Raw genomic sequence first — 21,694 nt, forward strand, 5'->3', positions numbered from 1 at the left:
CACATGTTTTGGGCATGCCCGTAGCTTAGGGGATTCTGGCAGGGATTTGCAGATGTCATGTCCACGGTACTAAAAACGAGGGTGACGCAGAGTCCAGAGGTGGCGATTTTTGGAGTGTCAGAAGACCCAGGTGTCCAGGGGGCGAGAGGCTGACGTTTTGGCCTTTACCTCCTTGGTAGCCCGGACACAGATATTACTAGCGAAGAGGAACTCGAAGCCATCAAAATCAGGGATATGGGTTGGCAACATGGCTGGGTTTCTCAGACTTGAGAAAATGAAGTTCGCCCCGAGAGGATCAACGTTAGGGTTCGTTCGGAGGTGGCAGCCATTTATCAACTTCTTCGAGAAAACTAAACTGTCAGCAGATTCAACAAGGGGCGGGGGAAGAGATTAGTGGGGAGTTCAGCTATTTTTGTCTAGATTAGGCGGGAACAGTGGGAGATGGAGGGATGTGTTACGCACACAACTATGTTTACATTTGTATTTGTATCTTTTATTGTTATAAAACCATAAATGCCTCAATAAAACATTTTTAAAACAAAAAAGCATCCAGCAAAGGAAATTGATGGGGTTGAACTATTTATACTTCAATGTAAGTGTTACAAAAAAGGCAGATGAACTAAGGACACAGAAGGCAGATGACCGAAGGACACAGAAGGCAGATGACCGAAGGACACAGAAGGCAGATGACCGAAGGACACAGAAGGCAGATGACCGAAGGACACAGAAGGCAGACGACCGAAGGACACAGAAGGCAGATGAACGAAGGACACAGAAGGCAGATGAACGAAGGACACAGAAGGCAGATGAACGAAGGACACAGATAAGACACAGGGCAGCAGGATGCTGTTGCTATAACGGAAACCTGGCTAAAAGAGGGGCAAAATTGGCAACTCAATATCCCTGGATGTAGAGTTTTCAGGCAGGGTAGAGTGGGTGTTAAAAAAGGAGGGGGTTAGCATTATTGGTTAAAGAATCAATGACAGCTGTGAGAAGGGATTGTATACTAAACGGTTTAACAAATGTGCCTTTGTGGGTTGAGCTTAGGAATAAAAAAAGGTCAGTCACACGACGAGGCATATACTACAGACCCGCAAATAGTGAGAGGGAGATAGAAGATATATGTAGACAATTTCTGCCTGTAGGAATAAGAGGGCAATAATAGTAGGAGACTTTAACAATCCCACTATCAACTGGGTTTCAAAAAATATAAGGGGCATTGAGGATGGGAAATTAATGTTCTCTGCCCAGAAAATATTTTCAAAACAATATGTGACAAGCCCAACGAGAGCAGACAATTCTGGATCTAGTCTTGGGAAACGGAGATGGGCAAGTGTGTGAAATGACAGTGGCCGGCCATATCGGGGATAGCGACCACAATTCCATCAGATTTTGGATTATTCCAAGGGCGGCACGGTGGCGCAGTGGTTAGCACTGCTGCTTATTGCGCTGATGATCCGGGTTCGGTCCAAACCCCGGGTCACTGTCTGTGTGGAGTTTGCACATTCTCCCTGTCTGCGTGGGTTTCACTCCCACAACCCAAAGATGTGCAGGTTGGATGCATAGGTGTGGCCACACTAAATTGCCCCTGATGAAAACGAACATCTTGCCAAGGCCATTCCCACACCCTCACTACTTGCCTTCAAACGACCGCGTAACCTCAAACAGAATATTGTTTGCAGCAAACTACCCGGCCTTCAGGAGAACAGCGACCACGACACCACACAACCCTGCCATGGCAATCTCTGCAAGACGTGCCAGATCATCAACATGGGTACCACCATTACACGTGAGAACACCACCCGCCAGGTACGCGGTAAATACTCGTGCGACTCAGCCAACGTTATCTACCTCATACGTTCCAGGAAAAGATGTCCCGAGGCGTGGTACATTGACGAGACCATGCAGACGCTGTGACAAGGGATGAACGGACATCGTGCGACAATCGCAAGGCAGGAATGTTCCCGTCCAGTCGGGGAACAGTTCAGCAGTCAAGGACATTCAGCCTCTGATCTTCAGGTAAGCGTTCTCCAAGGCGGCCTTCAGGACGTGCGACAGCGCAGAACCGCCGAGCAGAAACTAATAGCCAAGTTCCGCACCCATGAGTACGGCCTCAACCGGGACCTTGGATTCATGTTGCATTACATTCACCCCCCACCATCTGGCCTAGGCATACAAAATCCTAACAACTGTCCTGGCTTGAGACAATTCACACCTCTTTATCCTGTGATTATCCCTCTCTCCAGTCTCACCGTCTGGACCTGTAAAGACTTAATTACCCACAAAAACTTGCAATCAAAGTACAATCTTGCATCACTGAATGTATCTGTATATGTGTTTGTGGAACACACCTCTTCATTCACCCAAGGACGGAGCTGCGCTCCAAAGGCTACTGATACGAAACAAACCTTTTGGATTTTAACCTGGTGTTGTAAGACGTCTTATTGTGCCCCCCCACCAGTCCAACGGCGGCATTGCCATATCATTTCTCAGTTAAGGAGACCAAAACTTCACACACTACTCCAGGTGTGGCCTCACCAATGCCCTATACAATTGCAGTACAACATCCTATTCCTATCCTCAAATCCTCTTGCTATGAAGGACAATTTACCATTTGCCTTTTTTCTGCCTGCTGTACCTAACTTTCAGCAACTGATGCACAAGGACACGAAGGTCTCGCAACGATCCACCTCGCTCAATTTACACTAAATCAAGTAATAATCTGCCTTCCTATTTTTGCTACCAAAGCGGATAACCTCACATTTATCCACATAATCCTGCATCTGCCATGCATATGCCCGCTCACTCAGCCTGTCCAAAGCATGTCCGCATCCTCCTCACAGCTTACTCTCCCACCCAACTTTGTATCATCTGCAAATTTGGAGTTAATATATTTAGTTCCCTTGTCCAAGTCATTATTGTGAACATTAATCCCGAAGACTTGCTGTTAGGTGATTTAGACATTCTGAATTTTTGCTCAGTGTACCCGATCAGGGGTCATGAGGAGAAGGCAGGAGAATGGGGATGAGAAAAATATCAGCCATGTTTGAATGATGGAGCAGACTCGATGGGCCGAGTGGACTTATTCTGCCCCTATGTTTTATAGTAATCTGCTACGCGAGACCTTGTCAAAAGCCTAGAAGGAGGCGGTGACGTAGTGGTATTGTCACTTGATTAGTAAACCAGAGAAGCAGTCTCGGGTTCAAATCCCACCACTGCAGATGGTGAAATTTGAATTCAATCAAAATCTGGAATTAAAAGCCTAATGATGACTATGAAACCATTGTCGACTGCCGTAAAAACCCTACATGTGACTCCAGACCCAAAGCAATGTGGTTGACTCTTAACTGTCCCCTCAAGGGCAATTAGGGATGGGCAGTGCTAGCACAAGCTGCGATGCCCACATCTCATGAATGAAAAAAAAAAAATTCACCAGTTCTCCCTGGTCAACTCCACTCGTTAAATCTTCAAAGAATTCTAGTAGATTTGTAAATCCATGCTGACTTTGTCTGATCATACCACTGCTTTCCAAATGCTATGCTATGAAATCCTTGATAACGGGCTCGAGCAACTTCTCAACTACCGACGTTAGGTAGGCCTATAATTCAGTTTTCTCTCTACCTCCCTTTTTGAATAGCAGAGTTATATTAGCTATACTCCAATCTGTAGGAACCACTACAGAGTCCAAATAATTTTGGAAAATGACCACCAATGGATTATTTCTCAGGCCATTTCCTTAAGTACTCTGAGATGAAGATTCTCAGGCCCTGGAGATTTATCCACCTTCAATCCCATTAATTTCCCCAAACCATTTCTTTACTAATACTACTTTCCTTCAGCTCCTCACTAAAACTTGTGTTTCTCAGAAGTTCCGGAAAATTATTCATGTCTTCCTTTGTGAAGACAGAAGCAAAGTACGAATTTAACTCCCCAGCCATTCCTTTGTTCCCAGTTCTGAATTCCCTCGTTTCTGACTATAAGGTGCCTACATTAGTTTTTATTCAATTTTTTTCATCTTTACATACCTATAGAAACTTTTACAGTCAGTTTTTATGTTCCCCACTAGCTTACTTTCATGTTGTATTTTCCTCTTAATCAATCCCTTGGTCTGCCTTTGCTGAATTTTAAACGGTTCCCAATCCTCAAGTTGGCTAAGTAACTGGAAAGAAAGGGTCAATGGCTTCCCTTACGAATGGGAGTTTCAAGTGGTGTTCCGCAGGGCTCGATGTTGGGACCCCTGCTGTTTGTTTTATATGTTTGTTTTATATTTTAACAATGTGGGGGCACAATGGGAAAATTTGCAGGTGACACAAAAATTGGCCGTGTAGTGGTCACCACATTACAGGAGGGATGTAATTTCTCTGGAGAGAATGCAGAGAAGATTTACTAGAATGTTGCCAGGGCTGGAGAATTATAGCTGCGAGGAGAGATTGGAGAGGTTGTTTTTTTCCTGCTTGGAACAGAGAAGGCTGAGGGGTGATCCATTGAAGTATACAAAATTGTGAGGGGTAACTGAGTAGGGAGGAATCGTTTTCCCTTGACATAGAGTTCAAAAGCCAGGGGCCATATATTCAATCTAAGTGACAGAACGATTAGAGGGAAAATGAGGAAAAACGTTTTACGCAGAGGGCAATGGATGTCTGGAATTTGCTGCCTGAGTGGTAGTAGACCCTAAACTCTTTTAAAAAGTATCTTAAATGTTGTAAGCTGTAAGGCAATGGGCCATGTGCAGGAAATTGGAATCAGAAAGAGCACCTGGGCCATTTCTATGGTTCTAAGCTCTTCTCAAACATTCTCTCCCCACCCCAACAATTTATGGCGAGGTGGTGGTGTATCACTGGACTAGTAATCCAGAGGCCCACAGTAATGCTCTGGGGACCAGGGTTCAAATCCCACCAAATTTTAATCCAATAAAAGATGGAATTAAAAGTATAATGATGACCATAAAACCATTGACGATTGTTGTAAAAACCCATTATTAGAGAAGGAAATCTGCAGTCCTTGCAGTCTGGCCTACATGCGACTCCAGACTCGCAGCCATGTGGTTGACTTTTAAATGCCTTCCGAACTGTCCACTCAGTTCAAGGGCAATTAAATGCTGGTCCAGCCAGTGACACACACATCCACCAATGAATTCAAACTCTCTGCCCAAAAACGTAAACAATGCTCCATTTTCTGGAATCACTTTTCTTCACTCTTGAGCATTCCTATTACACCACGCCAATATCACAATAGTGCTCCTTAGAACCCTGTTCTGCTCCCAAGCTTTGTTCTGTATACTCTTCATTTCAAAAGCAAGTCTCAGCGAGCTATCTTATTCTATCTTGTTCTTTGCTATGGAACTGTTCACTTAACAGAATCTTCCATTGTTTTCAGGCTATAAAACAACACTTTGGTGTCACTAAATCACAAAGTTCTGGCTTTTCACTTTACTTTTTTGATAAACATGTGGGCAGTACCCTCCACATAACCTGGAATTAGTGTTCTGGACTGGTTTAGGCACATCATATTTTGAAAAAAGGATCAGTCTGCCCCATCTTCAGATTCAAGAATCCAGTATTCAATCCAAGGAGGAAAAGTTGGTCTTTAGTATTTTGCATTATTAGTTGCATTGTTTAAGATATATATTGACTGCATTTGTCTGACACTGATGCTGTAGTAAAAGTAAATTAAAATAAAGTCACCAGAGTACCAGGTAAGCATAGGTTGCTTTCTCCTTTGAGGATCGGGAGGATCTCCACACCTCAGGTAAGGGGCAAGGTTGAGAAGGCAGTGCGCCTTCATGAATAACCTCAGCCGGTATGGGAATTGAATCCGCGGAGTTGGCTTTGTTCTGCATCAAAAAACAGTTGTCCGGCCAACTAAGCTGAACCGGCCCCAATGCTGTAGACGTGTTTAATTAGAATGGTCCCATCCGTTGAACAGTTAAAATGTATAGCTGGGTTAAAACCTCTGCATGGGCACACTATCCTTATGAACATCTCTGCATGATTCTGGCAAGACAGTCTGAATAGATAATAAGAATGAGGTCAGATACAGTTTAATACACTAATAATAACTGGTCCACAGAATTGAAGCTGGGAATCATTAAATCACTGCAGTCAGTAGTGAGGCCCTTGGAGAAGACACCTATACTTATAGTTATATGAATCGATTACACATTAGGACTTTAATGACAGTAATAATTTCACTGCCTTTACTGTAGCTAAAGAACAGGACAAAGAAGCTGGCTAAGTGCACACCAGTCCTAGGCACAAATTCCAAAGTCATTTTACATCACTTGGAATTCCTAATCCACCCACTGTCTTCCTTGACAGTTCAATTACACATGTATTAATTATTTAACCCTAAATGTGCAAATCTTAATTTGGATTTGGCGATTTTGTAAAACGCTTCGACATTTTAAACAGTTAATCAAGTGTTGGTGCGTTCTCACTATTCTTTAGTGTACAGGACCCCCAATGTCGCAAACCTTCAGAAGAAGTGAAAGGACAATGTGCATTAATCTTTTTTTAAAATTACTTAGAGTGCCCAATTTCTTTTTCCAATTAAGGGATAATTTAGCATGGCCAATTCACCTACCCTGCACATCTTGGGGTTGTGGGAGTGACACCCACGCAGACACGGGGAGAATGTGCAAACACCACATGGACAGTGACCGGGGTCGGGATTGAAGCTGGGTCCTTGGCGCCATGAGGCAGCAGTGCTAACCACTGCACACCGTGCCACCTTTTGTGCATTCATCTTACCAACCTTCTGAAATCTTTTTTCCCCTACCAAAATTACTTGTTATTTAATGCCTTCTGGAAATCCATATAAATATCCATTGATATTCCCCTGCCGGCTACTTTAGCCACCTCCTCAAAAACTTCAATCAGATACATCAGCATGACTTATCTTTTACAAGTCCATGCTGGACCTCTCTGATCAGCTGAATTTTCACAATGAGCAGTCACCCTATTAAACACCAGACATTTCAAGACTCTAAGGTTCGGGTGAGCTTCAGAAGACCAACTTCCAAGGGAATTATACAATGGCCATTTACATTTCTTACGCCAGGTCTAACGGAGACTGCCAGTCTGCTGGGACAAAGGACCCAGAAACCTCTTTTGGCAATCTTAATGGTTGCAACATTAACACTCTCAAGAAACCAGATAAAGGAATATATATCCTTGGTCAACTCCAAAGTGGAGAAGTTGGTGCCATGTAATATGACCCCCCCGCTGTCCCCCCCAGCCAAAGGCAATCCAGTTACCCTGTGTCTTGCTGTACTGCCAATCAGTCTGCCATCTTCCATCAACTCAGCAGTTCAGAACCAGAACTCTGAGCAGGTTTTAATGCCTGGTCCCCATCTACATCATTTCTACTGGAACTTCAATATCATCACATACAAGGCAAATTCTTCCCTGCGTGCCCATCTCATCGTGGAAGCCATTTTTGACTGGAAAAGTGGTTTATCCAATATCAGTTTCAGCCTGCTGACCTCTGCCGAGGAATACACCATTGGACATTTAATTCTGGACTCACCTGAAACCTGTTATTTTCTCTGAGGTCTTTGCCCTGTAGCTCATTCTTTTCTTTATCACCTTTTTATTGTACGATTGCAAAAAAAAAAAAAGGGCGACAAAAATTTGCAACACCCTCTTCCGGCATTTTGAGCGTGCTTAAAACAAACTAGCCCTCTTAAGTTTTTCCCTATCTAAAGTTTGCTGTGAGGTAATTAATAGAAAATTGGATCACAGCAAAACTGAGGAATTGGGAAATACACTACCACTTACAAAGGGGAAAATCAAAATCAAAAACACTTTTCTGTTTATAGACAGGTGAGAAGAGAAATCAAGACTAAATCAAACCTCCTCTTGTCCATAACACCCACCTCCGCCATAGCCTCCATTTGCTGTTGAAACCCTAACTCATGTCCTTTGGCATCTCCAGACTACTGTTCTCACATTCACTTGGCGGGCTTCCCATCTTTCACACTCTGTAAACTTCAGTCCATCCAAACCTCTGCTCCCTATACATGATCCTGCACCATGTACTCTTCACCAATCACACCCGTCTTTACCAATCCTAGATCCATCTTACAATCACTCAAATATAAAATTCTCCTTCCCATGTTTGTTTCTCTTCACCACTTTCACCTCCCCACTAGGGCCAGTGCTTTCAATCCTCTAAGCTCTACGTTCTGGAATATGCTCTGGACACCCCTATTGCAATCTCTATCCCCTCCTTTAAAAGCATCAATTGGAGGGTCTTGGAACATTTTTCCATGTTCAAATTTTGTTAATTCCTTCGGGGCATGGGCGTCCCTGGCTAGGTCACCATTTATGCCCATCTCTTATTACCCTTAAGATGGTGGTGCCTTCTTGAATCGCTGAAATCCATCTGGTTCGGTTACACCCACAGCACTGTTTGGCAGCTCCACAATTTTGATACAGGGACAGTGGGATAGTTTGTGGTTTGGAGAGGAACATGCAGATGGTGGTGTTCCCATGCATTTGCTGCCCTTGTCCTTCTAGGTGCTAATGTCACAGGTTTGGAAGGTGCAGTTAAAGGGGATTTGCTGAGTTGGCGCAATGCAATTTGTAGATAGTATACAATGCTGCCGTTGTGCGTCAGTGGTGGAGGGAGCGAATGTTGAAGATGTGGATTGGGTGACAATCAAGCGGGGATGGGGGTCAAGATTCTCGAGTGTTGTTGAATCCGCACTGATCCAGGCAACTGGAGAGTATTCCATCACACTCCTGACTAGTGCAATGTAGATGGTGTTGTATAATTGCAACTGTACAAGCATTAAAGGAGGCTCAATGACAAGATTTCAGTGGAGAAGTACATTCAAACTGAGGATGTCCGAAGAACACATTCACCCAGCACTACAGATACTACTTGGGGGCAGTGTTAGGTTATGGGGCAAAACCAATGAAACATCATTAGACGATTGGGGAGCAGGACATTAAGGTGACAGTAAAAAATCAATTCAAAATATTAAGAGTTTCATTGATAAAGGTTAACTGCTCCACTGCAGACTGTGATATTCATTCTATTAAAGAGACATGATTAATAATATTGTTAATTTATTTCAAATTATTTCAATCAAGGATACTTTTTACCTGCATTCAGGGCTGGAAACCAGTACTGATAGAGCATCCCTTATCTGAAATTTCGAAAAAACCCAAATTCCTGGCCGATGCGCAGTTCCCATACACGAGCAGCTCCCAACGCGCACCGTACATGCGCAGTTCCCAACATGCACCATACATGGACAGTTCCCAACATGCACCATACATGGACAGTTCCCAACATGCACCATACATGGACAGTTCCCAACATGCAGTTCCCAACTCGCATCTCATGCACAGTTCCCAACGCACACCTCACATGCAGTTCCCAACGCACACCTCACATGCAGTTCCCAACGCACACCTCACATGCAGTTCCCAACGCACACCTCACATGCAGTTCCCAACGCACACCTCACATGCAGTTCCCAACGCACACCTCACATGCACAGTTCCCAACGCGCACCTCACATGCAGTTCCCAACACGCATCGCACATGCAGTTCTCAACGCGCAGCGCACATGCAGTTCTCAACGTGCACCGCACATGCAGTTCTCAACGTGCACCGCACATGCAGTTCCCAACGTGCACCGCACATGCAGTTCCCAACGTGCACCGCACATGCAGTTCCCAACGTGCACCGCACATGTGCAGTTACCAACACGCATCACACATATAATAATCTTTATTGTCACAAGCAAGCTTGCATTAACACTGCAATGAAGTTATTGTGAAAACACCCTAGTCACCACATTCCGGCGCCTGTTCAGGAACACGGAGGGAGAATTCAGAATGTCCAATTCACCTAACAGCACATCTTTGGACTGTGGGAGGAAACCGGAGCACCCGGAGGAAACCCACGTAAACACGAGGAGAGGGTGCAGACTCCACAGACAGTGGCCTGGGACCCTGGAGCTGTGAAGCAACAGTGCTACCCACTGCGCTACCGTGCTGCCCATGCGCTATTCCCAACGCGCTCCGCACATGTGCAGTTCCCAACGCGCACCGCACATGCACAGTATATTCTGAAATCTGAAAAATCAGATACACACACGTCCCCAAGCATTTCGGGCAAGGGATTTTCAACCTGTAATATTTAATAAACATACAAAGAGGCGCCGAGGTGGTCCCAGGTACGATCCCCGCTCTGGGTCACTGTCCGTGTGGAGTTTGCACATTCTCCCTGTGTTTACGTGGGTTTCACCCCCACAGCCCAAAGATGTGCAGATCGGTGGATTGGCCACATTAAATTGCCCCTTAATTGGAAAAAATGAATTGGGTACTCTAATAATTGTTTTTTAAAAATATAAAATAAACAAACAATAAAGACCAAACAGGACTGTACTGTAATTGTAAAAGGAGAGCATCCAGGAAGAAGCTTGCATAGTTCCTCTACTGGTCACCTAGACAGTGAACACAGATTTCAAAATATCAACACCATTTAGTTTAAAGATGCCATTTCAGGGACTTCCAGTGGCGACAATGAGTGAGTGAGTCGCACATTCCGGGGCTCAAATCCGGCGGGATTGGAGGACCTGGTTGCCCGGTTTTGCGGGACTGCGGAGCGCTGGAAAGACGGCCACGAAGGTGCTGAGGAACGGGCAGAGCTGCATGGAACTGCGGGAGAGCAGAAAGCAGCGCAAACGGGAGAGGAAGGGACAAAGACAAGGTGCAGGGGAGGCTGACCCGGGAGCAAAGATGGCGGACCTGGCGATCCAGCAACGCTGGAAAACATGCTGCAGGTGATAAAAAGCAGTTTTGAATCGTTGAAGCGGGATAACTTGGACCCACTTCAGAAGGCAGTGGATCAATTGAACCAGAGATTGGATGCCCAGGACGAAAAAGTTAAGGAGCTGGGACAGGCAGTGGAGGAGCAGGCGGACGCGCAGACGATCGCTGCGCGAGAAGTCGACAGGTTGAAGGAGAGACAGAGAAGACTGCTGGACAGAGTAGAGGAGCTGGAAAATAGAGCCCGTAGACAAAATCTGAGGATCATCAGTCTCCTGGAGGGGGCGGAGGGAGCTGATGCCACAGCATTCGTGGCTGACCTGTTGATGCAGCTGATGGGGGCTGAAGCCTGTCCGCGACCGCCGGAGCTGGAGGGGCACACAGAGTAGAGGCGAGACAGGTGCGTCCGCCCCCCCCCCCCACCCGTCCGATGGTGATTAGGTTCCACAGGTTTGTGGAGAAGGAGCGGGTGCTGCAGTGGGCAAAGAGCGCTAAGAGCAGCACGTGGAATAACAGTGTCCTTCGCATTTACCAGGACCTAAGTCAGGAGGTGGCCAGGCGGCGAGCAGCCTTTAAACAAGTCAAGGAGGTGTTGTTCAAAAAGCACGTGAAGTTTGGTCTGCTCTTCCCGGTCCATCTTTGGGTTACACATCAGGGCCAACACCACTACTTCTCCGAGCCTGAAGAAGCGATGGACGTTGTGAGAGATCAGGGGCTGGTCTTGAAAAAAGGTCCTGCGGACGCAAGCTAGGGTCCGAGAATTACTGGTTGAAGGGACACTTACCGTGCCTGGACTGCAGGTCGACTGTTTACTGCTTTAAAGGTGCCTTGTGTATTTTTTTGCGGGCTGTTTTTGCCTGTGGGGCGAATGGTCTTTTTCCTTGTATTGCGGTGTTATATATTTCTTTTTTTTTCCTTTTTGGTGCTCAGAAGGGGACGTGAGCTAACACTTTTCTGTGTACACAGCTGGAACTGTTTTGTACCTGGAGCAGCCTCGCGTTGCTGTTTGATGTTTACATCTGGTTTGATCTTTCCCATCTTAGTGAGACTGCTCCAGTGGGTCGGAGTGGGCGATGGTGCGCTGGGGAGATGAGGTCGGGGAAACAATGGGAGTGAGACAAGGGGGCGCCGGAGCGATGAATCACCGGGCTAGCAGATTGGCTAGTCAAGGGAGTCAGGTGGGGTGGTGGTTGGGGGGGGGAGGGGGGGGGGAGGAGAAGAGAGACTACAGCCAGTGAACGGCAGGGGTGGGGTTATCGGGGGATGTTGCTGGGGAGGGGGTGGGGTTATTTTGCTTACGTGGGGGGGGGATCTGAAGTAGATAATGGAAAGGAGGTCGGGGGTGGAGGCAGCCAAGAGGCGAGCCAGGAATGGCACTGCGCATGGGCCGGGGGCGGGCCCAAGAAAGATTATGGCTGACCGGCAGGGTGGGGGGTTGTGCCCCCCAACCAGGCTGATCACCTGGAATGTCAGGGGACTAAGTGGGCCAGTTAAAAGGGCACGTGTGTTCGCGCATTTGCATGCTCTGAAGGCGGACGTAATTATGTTGCAGGAGACACATCTGAAAGTATCTGACCAGACTAGGCTAAGGAGGGGCTGGATCAGCCAGGTCTTCCACTCGGACTTGGATTCTAAGTCCAGGGGGGTAGCAATTATGATCAATAAGCGGGTTCAATTCGAGGCGGAGGGCGTAGTCGCAGACGGCGGGGGCAGATTTCTTATGGTAAGGGGCAAGCTGGAGGGGAGAAGAGTGGCGCTGGTGAACATATATGCGCCGAACTGGGACGACGTTGACTTTATCAAAAGAGTGCTGGGGAAGGTCCCGGACCTAGACTCACGTAAGTTGATAATGGGTGGGGGACTTTAATACAGCCCTTGACCCGGGGCTGGACCGGTCATGTCCCAGAACGGGCAGACTCCCAGCAATGGCAAGGGAGCTGAAAGGGTTCATGGAGCAAATGGGGGCTGTGGACCCATGGAGAGCCAGACAGCCGACGGGAAGGGGCTACTCGTTTTATTTGCATGTTCATAAAGTATATTCTCGGATTGATTTTTAAAATCTTGAGCAGGGACTGTGTAGGGAGGTAAAGAATACGGAATACTCGGCAATCACTATCTCGGACCATGCCCCGCACTGGGTGGACCTGCAGGTCGGGGGGGGGGGGGGGGGGGGGGGGGGGGGGGGAATTACCAATGCCCGCAATGGACGTTAGACGTAGGACTGTTGTCGGAGGAGGGGACATGTGAGAGACTTCGGAAATGTATGCAAAATTACTTGCAGATGAACGATACGGGGGAGGTTTCAGCAGCGACCCTGTGGGAGGCAGTAGTGAGGGGGGAGCTGATCTCAATTCGGGCTCACAAGGTCGGGGCGGACAGAGCAGAAATGAACAGATTGGTTAGGGAAATTCAGCAGATAAACGAGGAGCATGCGGGGTCCCCGGGGGAGGACCTACTCAGGGAGAGACGGAGATTGCAGGCGGAACTGGGGGTGCTATCCACGAGTAGGGCCGTGGAACAACTTAGGAAGGCGAGGGGAGTGGTGTATGAGCATGGGGAGAAGGCCAGCAGATTGCTAGCGCAGCAACTCAGGAAGAGGGAGGCGGCCAGGGAAATAAGTAGAGTGGTTGATGGGGAGGGGAGCAGAGTGGAGGACCCGGCAGGACTGAATAAGGTATTTCGGGACTTCTATAGTAAGCAGTACACTTCAGAACCCCCGGAAAAGCTGGAGGAGATGAAAAGGTTCCTGGATGGTCTAACCTTCCCAAAAGTAGGCAGGGGACTAATGGTCGGGCTGGGGGCCCCGATTAGAGCGGAGGAGGTATTGGGGGGCCTAAAGGCCATGCAGTCGGGGAAAGCCCCAGGACTGGATAGATACCCAGTAGAGTTTTACAAGAAGTTCTCGGAGATAGTAGGACCGGTCCTGACAAGGGTTTTTAATGAGGCAAGGGACAGAGGGACCCTGCCACCGCCGATGTCGCAAGCCACCATCTCGCTGGATAAGCGGGTCATACAGGCCAATCTCCCTGATCAATGTGGATGCCAAGCTCCTGGCCAAGGTCCTGGCGATTAGAATGGAGGACTGCGTACCGGAGGTGATTGGGGATGATCAGACAGGGTTTGTGAAAGGCAGGCAGCTGACAGCTAACTTGAGAAGATTGCTTAATGTGATCATGATGCCCCCGACGGGCAAGGAGGTGGAGGAAGTGGTGGCAATGTACGCTGAGAAGGCCTTCGACCGGGTGGTGTGGGGCTATTTGTGGGAGGTGCTTGGATGGTTTGGGTTCGGGGAGGGACTGGTTAATTGGCTCAGACTATTGTACCAGGCCCCAAAAGCTAGCGTTAGGACGAACAGGATAATGTCAGATTATTTCAGACTACACCGCGGGTCCAGACAGGAGTGCACACACTCCCCGTTGCTGTTCGCGCTGGCCATAGAGCCGTTGGCGATGGTGTTGAGAGCTGCAAAGGGGTGGAAGGGAATGACTAGGGGGGTGGAGCATAGGGTCTCTCTCTATGCGGACGACCTGCTCCTGTATGTGTCGGACCCACTGGCCGAAATGGAAAATATACTTGAAACATTGAGGAAGTTCGGCCGGTTTTCAGGGTACAAATTAAATATGGCCAAGAGTGAGATGTTTGTGGTGCAGGCAAGGGGCCAGGAGATTAGGCTGAAGGAGCTGCCATTTAGGCTGGTGCAGGAAAGTTTCCGGTACTTGGGGATACAGGTGGCACGAGACTGGGGCAGGTTGCATAAGTTAAATTTGGCTAGGGTGGTGGAACAAATTAAGAGGGAGTTTCGGAGATGGGATGCACTCCCGCTGTCACTGGCGGGGAGGGTGCAGACTGTAAAGATGACAATCCTCCCTAGATTTCTGTTCATCTTCCAGGGCCTCCCGATCTTTATCCCACGGTCCTCCTTCAAAATGACTGGCAAAATCATCATGAGCTTTGTCTGGGCGGGAAAATCCGGCGGGTGAAGAAGGCGATGCTTGAAAGGAGCCGCAGCGAGGGGGAACTGGCATTGCCGAGTCTGATCAACTACTACTGGACGGCTAACATAGCCATGATAAGGAAGTGGATGGTGGGTACGGGGTCTATCTGGGAGCGAGTGGAGGCGGCTTCCTGCAGGGGCACCAGTTTGGCAGCCCTGGTCACAGCTCCCCTACCGCTGTCGCCGGCCAGGTACTCCACCAGCCCGGTAGTGGGGGCGGCCCTGCGGATATGTGGCCAGTGGAGGAGGCATGTGGGGGGGTTGGGTGCGTATGTTTGGGCTCCAATATGTGATAACCATCGATTCGCCCCCAGGAACATGGATGGAGGGTTTCGAACATGGCGGCAGGCGGGGGTGGGCGATATGTTCCTGGAGGGGAGCTCTGCGAGTTTGAGGGGCTTGGAGGAGAAATTTGGGCTGGTAAGGGGAAATGACTTTAGGTACTTACAGATGCGGGACTTTGTACGCAGGCAGGTCCCATCCTTCCCACACCTCCCGCCAATAGGGATCCAGGACAGAATAGTCTCTAGAGGAGAAGGAGGAGAGGGTAGAGTCTCGGATATCTACAAGGTGCTCATGAAGGGGGAAGAGTCCCAGATGAAGGAACTGAAACTCAAATGGGAGGAGGAGCTCGGCGGGGAGATGGAGGCCGGGCTGTGGGCAGAAGCTCTGGGTAGGGTAAATTCAACCGCAACATGTGCCAGGCTCAGCCTGATTCAATTTAAGGTCGTTCACCGGGCCCACATGACGGTAGCTCGGATGAGCAAATTCTTTGGGGTAGAGGACAAGTGCGCTAGATGCGCGGGAGGACCAGCGAACCATGTTCACATGTTTTGGGCATGTCCTAAGCTTAGGGGGTACTGGGAGGGATTTGCAGGGGTCATGTCCCGGGTGCTGAAAACAAGGGTGGTGATGAGCCCAGAGGTGGCAATTTTCGGGGTTTCGGTAGACCCGGGAGTCCAGGGGGAGAAAGAGGCCGATGTTCTGGCCTTTGTTTCCCTAATAGCCCGGCGGCGGATACTGCTGGCACGGAGGGACTCAAAACCCCTGAAGACCGAACTATGGCTTTCGGACATGTCAAGTTTTCTGGGTATGGAGAAAATTAAGTTCGCCTTGAGGGGATCTGTACTGGGGTTCGCCCGAAGGTGGCAACCATTCATCGACTTCTTCGCGGGAGAGTGAACGTCATTTCTGTTAGCTGTAACTGTTTACAATGCCAAAAAAATACCTCAATAAAATTGTTTGTTTAAGAAAAAAAGATGCCATTTCAGCTTCAAAGTAAAACCGCAAACTACAGTCGTAGCTACACATGCAGCCCCCAGCCACTCAGGGGTGGGGAGAAAATTCAATGAAACAGCGCTGCTCTGCAAACAACCTTTGCGCAACCTCCACCCCCATAGAAGTTTTCCATAGAAGTTACAAGGTTAACAAATGACCAAACTGCAACTGAAACAGTAACCGCTCAGAGATGGCGTTGAACAGCAAATGGAGCCTCATTTCCATTAATACTCTTTCTGATCTAAATCTCAAGTCGCGTCCATCCTGCTCAGAATTTCTATTTCTCAAAAATGTGGCATTAAAAGAGTCAAAACATTTAATTGGACTTACCTCACAGAGCTCTGTTGGGATGAAGGAGGCTGGGGGGACGGTTGTGGTTGTGGCGGTGGAAGCATCGTCTGCACTTGTTGGACTGGAGAAGGTATCATGGCAATCACATTGTTAACCTGCAGTTAGGCAGACGACAGCAGGCAATGAATACCCACAATATCAAAGAACACTCCTCCTGCAACCTTGCTCACACTCTGAAACACAGGCTGCAGGATTATCTCCCATACAAGAATGCAGTCTAAAAAGACCGAGCCTACATCATCACAAAACCTTGTCACTACTCTTGATGGATTGCCAAGATAACTACTGTGCTCCGCTAACCCAATTATGAGTTCAAATTCAGTGGTCCAATCCTGATACATGTCAACTAAGTCAGAGTCGAAATTCAGTTTGATTAAGTTGATTCAAAAATAAATTCTAAGTCATAGGAAATTTTTTCAGTTCCTCCCTTCCCCAACAGGATATAAGATTTTTGTTTGATTACACTTCAAAAGTACTTGATTGGCTGCAAAGTGCTTTGGGACATCCCGAATACGCACTAGGTGCATTACAAACCCAGGTTCCTGGTCTGTCGTCAAAATGACACATTTCATTTCAAAAATCACTAAACTGGAGTTTCATTGTGTAGCCTCAGCCAGATATAGTAGGTTGCTGGACAACTGGATTTTTCCCAGCGGAACAACCAGCTATGAATAAGCAAATTACCCCAAAAGGCTTTACGATGGAACAAAAAGATGTCTTACATTTGTGGCTACGAACAGCAACGGTTGGACAGAATCAAAGGGCAGAAATTCCTGGGATTGATCTCTGCTCTGTGCCGAGGTAGGCAGCACTGAAGTGCAATTACAATTAGCTTCAGTGTCTCTGGAAGGTAGGTAGGGTTCAAAACAAAATTGCCAGGGTTGATTAACATGCTGTTCCTGCTGAATTATGCACGTGTAAACATCAGAGGAAGGCAGAGTGAGCTTGGACACAATGTCCCCATGATTATACAGTATTGTGTGGTGCATGCGTCTCAATTTGAGCTGTAATGAATTTGTACTGTTTTAGCAGATGTCAGCTCATCCCTACCTAACCGTTCAATCACTAGAGCTGGCTTGGGGGACGTGTGGTGGTGGTGGGGGGGCGGGGGGAAACAGTGTGTTGCAGGCCCCTGTGGAAACACAAGGGAAGGGTAGTGGTGTACTCCTGGAATTCAAACGGAGAGCCCTTTTATATTTTTCAGCTACATTAAGAATTTGGTCTCAGGCATCAAAGGAATGATACTGATGTTGTTCGCTGATTACACTGGAAAAACGGAGGAAATTTGAGCAAGTGCAGGGAGAAGGAAGTGAAGCGGGCAGGTAGGTGGCAGATAAAGTTCTGCTCAACAAAATGTGTCTACATTTGGAAAACGAGAGGGAGTGTGCCATGAATGGTAAAGAGTGCAGAATCGGAGAGATCGAGAGTTAAGATGCATAGATCATTTAAAGATGGCAGAAGTAGAAAAGGCCATTACAACACAAGTGAGATTCTGAATAAATACTATTTATAAAAGAAGTGACAGTCAATCTGCACACGGCATCAGCTTCGGCCACAGCTGGAGTATTGTTTGCGGGAGGAACACAAGCAATACCAGCAACAGGAAGAAACAAGGGAAGATAGACCTCGGAGGTGTATTATGGTATGGTTGTGTGTGCACTTCCCAAAGGCTAATTGTCTGTGGATGCTTCATTCCAAGCTGTTTTCTTGACAGTTTTGGTCAGCGGCAATTTGCCATTGCCTTCCACTCTTGAGGGGGGAGAGTGAGTAGGACACATAAGGTTGTATATGTGCGCAACTTGTTGAAGGGGGGAGGTCAGATGGAGAAAATGGTGAAAAGAGGCATACAGGATCTTGGGTTTACAGACATAGAATACAAAAGGCAAAGAAGTTCAGGTGACCCTGTATAAAGCAGCAGCACGGTGACACAGTGGTTAGTACTGCTGTCTCACAGTGCCAGGGACCCGGGTTCATTTACTGCCTCAGGTGACTGTGTGTGGAGCTTGCACATTCTCCTCGTGTGTCTGTGGGTTTTCTCCGTGTGCTTTGGCTTCCTCCCGCAGTCAAAAGATGTGCGGGTTAGGTGGATTAGCCATGCTAAATTGCCCTTAGTGTCTAAAAGGTTAGGTGGGGTTATTGGGATAGGGTGGAAGTGTGGGCCTAGGTAGGGTGTTCTTTCAGAGGGTCGGTGCAGACTCGATGGGCTGAATGGCCTCCTTCTGCACTGCAGGGATTCTATGCTTCTAAAGCACTGATTTGGCCTCAGCTGGAATAGTAACCCAAATTCTGAACACCACACTTTGGGAAAGATTTGGCGGCATTAGAGAAGGTGCAGAAAAGATTCACAAGACTGGTTGCAGAGGTGATGATAGATTGGACAAGTTGTGGCTGTTCTCCTAAGTGAGAAATTCGAGGAGACTTGTTACAGGCATTCAAATCTCTTCCATTGGGCAGGAGATACTAAAGTCTGAGAACACGCACTAACAGGTTCAAAAACAGCTTCTTCCCTGCTGTAACCAGACTCCTAAATGGCCCTCTGATGGACTGAACTGATCTCTTCACACATCTTCTCTACTGAGTAGTACTACACTCCGTATGCTCACCCGATTTCTGTGCCTATGAATTTTCATTGTGTATTTATGTGTCCCCTATGTTTTTTCATATATTGAACGATCTGTCTGGACTATACGCAGAACAATACTTTTCACTGTACCTCGGTACACACGATAAATCAAATCAAACTCTATAAGAGTCTAGAAATGGTAAATAGAAGCTGTTCCCATTGGTAGTGATTAGCACTGCTGACTATGGCGCTGAGGACCCGGGTTCGATCCCGGTCCAGGGTCCCTATCTGTATGGAGCTTGCACATTCTCCCCCGTGTCAGTGTGGGTTGCACCCCCACAACCCAAAGATCTGCAGGGTAGGTGAATTGGCCACGCTAAATTGACCCTTAATTGGGGGGAAAATAATTGGTACTCTAAATTTAAAAAAATAAACTGTTCCCATTGGTGCAAGTGTTGAGAACCAGAGAAGAGAGACTTTAAAACCAACAGCGACATGAGGAAAAATATTTTTATTCAGTGAGTGGTTAGGATTTGGAACATACAGCCTGAGGGTTAAGATGGAGGAAGATTCAATGAAGGTTTTCAAAGCAGGATTGGATAAGGCCTGAAAGAAAGAAATTTGCAGGATTACGGGGAAAGGGACAAGCCGAGTTGCCCTTGCAGAAAGCCAGCACAGACATGGCAGGCTGAATGGCCTCTTCTGTGCGTAACTATTTTATGATTCTAGCCCGGATTAAAAACTGTGATTGGACATAAAATCCTTGCAATTTACACTTGAATTCAACATGGTACACAAAGATAAAAGTGGACTTCTCATTGAAAGGTTCAATTACCTGGATGTCTAAAAATGAAAATCCCTCAAGATGATTTATGAGTTAGAAAACCTTTAGAAAAACTACCACGTCAATTACAATCTGTTTGGAACACAAGGCTGCACAAAAGCTTATGTTATATCTGTGCATGTGCGTGCACGTGTGTGTATTTTCTCTTGGACAGTTGCAACTGTTCCTTTGTGCTCCATATCTAACAGCACTATGATGTATTCCACAGATAACAATATACGTTCTACAAACACTTATCTAATGTTTATATTGAAAAAAAGTGTGAAGATTTAGTTCCTTCATCGGCCTAGTGCACAACAGTTGAGTACTGAGCTATGCGGACATAGAGGCGCCACTTTCAGTTCCTGGTTGGTGCTGTGCTAATTGTTTGTAGCACCTAGGATACAAGAAAAGGTTTCAATTTCCTGGGCCAGGGAACGGAAAAACAGTCCAACTAAATACTAGCAGCATGGGCTAAACTAAACCTTTATAAATCATTGTTAACAACATGGACCAAACTAAATCTATATAAAGAATACTGGAAACCATGGGTTACATTAAACCACTAAAAAGGAATATGGGCAGCACGGTTGTTAGCACTGCTGCCTCACAGCACCAGGGACCCGGTTCAATTCCTACCTTGGCTAACTGTTTGGAGACTGTATGTTCTCCCCATGTCTGCGTGTATTTCCTCCGGATGCTCCTGTTTCTTCCCACAGTCCAAAGATGTGCAGGTTAGGTAGATTGGCCACTCTAAATTGTCGCTTAGTGTCCAAAGATTAGGTGAGGTTACGGGAATAGTGCTCTTTCGGAGGGTTGGTGAAAACTCGATGGCCGAAAGGCCTCCTTCTGCACTGTAGGGATTCTATAGAAGCAACTCAGAAAGAAAGCACCCCCTTGTGGAATCTCACAGGTCAGCCAAGGTGAAGAATCACCAAAAAGAAAGGATCTATACCTATAAGATGAAACATTTACAATGTTTTTATTTAGTGTATGCATGTGTGCGAGATATGTTCCATATATCAAATGTACCCTCAGGGTCTGAGTTGTGGAATATGTCTTTGTTATGATTTTATTTAAGTCAGCTGACTTGGTGGGCTCTGCCATTGGGCAGGGTAATAGCAATGCTAAAGAAAAGTTGAATGCTTTCAAAGTGACCTGTACGCAGAAGGAAGTTGTGTATATTCAGAGGGTTAAAGGAGAACTGGTTACGTGCTGACAATTTTAAAATTACATACTTAAGGAAAATAACTCTCAATGTTAAGAATCAAACTCAGCTGACCCTTTGGAGGTCAGATAGGAATTTTCCAGAGTTTGTTCCGAAATGGGTCCAGGGAGTTTACAGCTCTTCCCGAGACTGTACATGCTGGAAGGCAAGCAGAAACAGTGAATTGGAAGTGGATGCGATGGTTCTGCAACACTCCCTTTCATCCATTTGCGTGTTCCCACCCTGGGCAGCAAATCTAATCACAAGTTGCAATTTGCACACCCAAGTCATGAATCTGAAGATGGTGAGGTATTCTTAACGATTAGCAGTAAACTGCAGGCTCACAACCACGCTGCAAATGACAGACAGGAGCTTCAGGCTGGCCTTGCCAGAGACCCTTGCATCCCATGAAGGAATAAAAAATACAAATGCTGCACAACGTCTCCAGCTGCCACTCATTAATTTTTCAGGCTCCATAGTAAGGTCCATGGACGGCAGTTGGAGAAGCACAGGAGCCGTGGGACTTGAGCCGCGTGATATTATTCGGTCTGGATCTTGGCCTCCACATCCAAGGACAAAATAGATGATAATAGAAATGTGTGGGTATACATATCAGGAAAGAATGGGCAGGCTGGGTATTGTTGAAAACAAAGGGTGACCTAGCGGAGGTCTTTGGAAGGTTTTGATCGGG

General features: G+C 47.0%; 1 protein-coding gene across 5 annotated transcripts in view; it reads right to left on the reverse strand.

The window, feature by feature from the left end:
* med15 (mediator complex subunit 15) overlaps positions 1–21,694 on the reverse strand; it is a 226,421-nt gene that overhangs the window by 61,622 nt on the left and 143,105 nt on the right. For all 5 annotated transcript variants that reach the window (XM_072499563.1, XM_072499583.1, XM_072499591.1 and 2 more), the window contains one exon: positions 16,390–16,505. In XM_072499563.1, the coding sequence (XP_072355664.1) occupies positions 16,390–16,505 (116 nt within the window). The remainder of the gene's footprint in view (positions 1–16,389; positions 16,506–21,694) is intronic.

The sequence above is a fragment of the Scyliorhinus torazame genome, chromosome 1, assembly GCF_047496885.1.
Source record: "Scyliorhinus torazame isolate Kashiwa2021f chromosome 1, sScyTor2.1, whole genome shotgun sequence".
Lineage (NCBI taxonomy): Eukaryota > Metazoa > Chordata > Chondrichthyes > Carcharhiniformes > Scyliorhinidae > Scyliorhinus > Scyliorhinus torazame.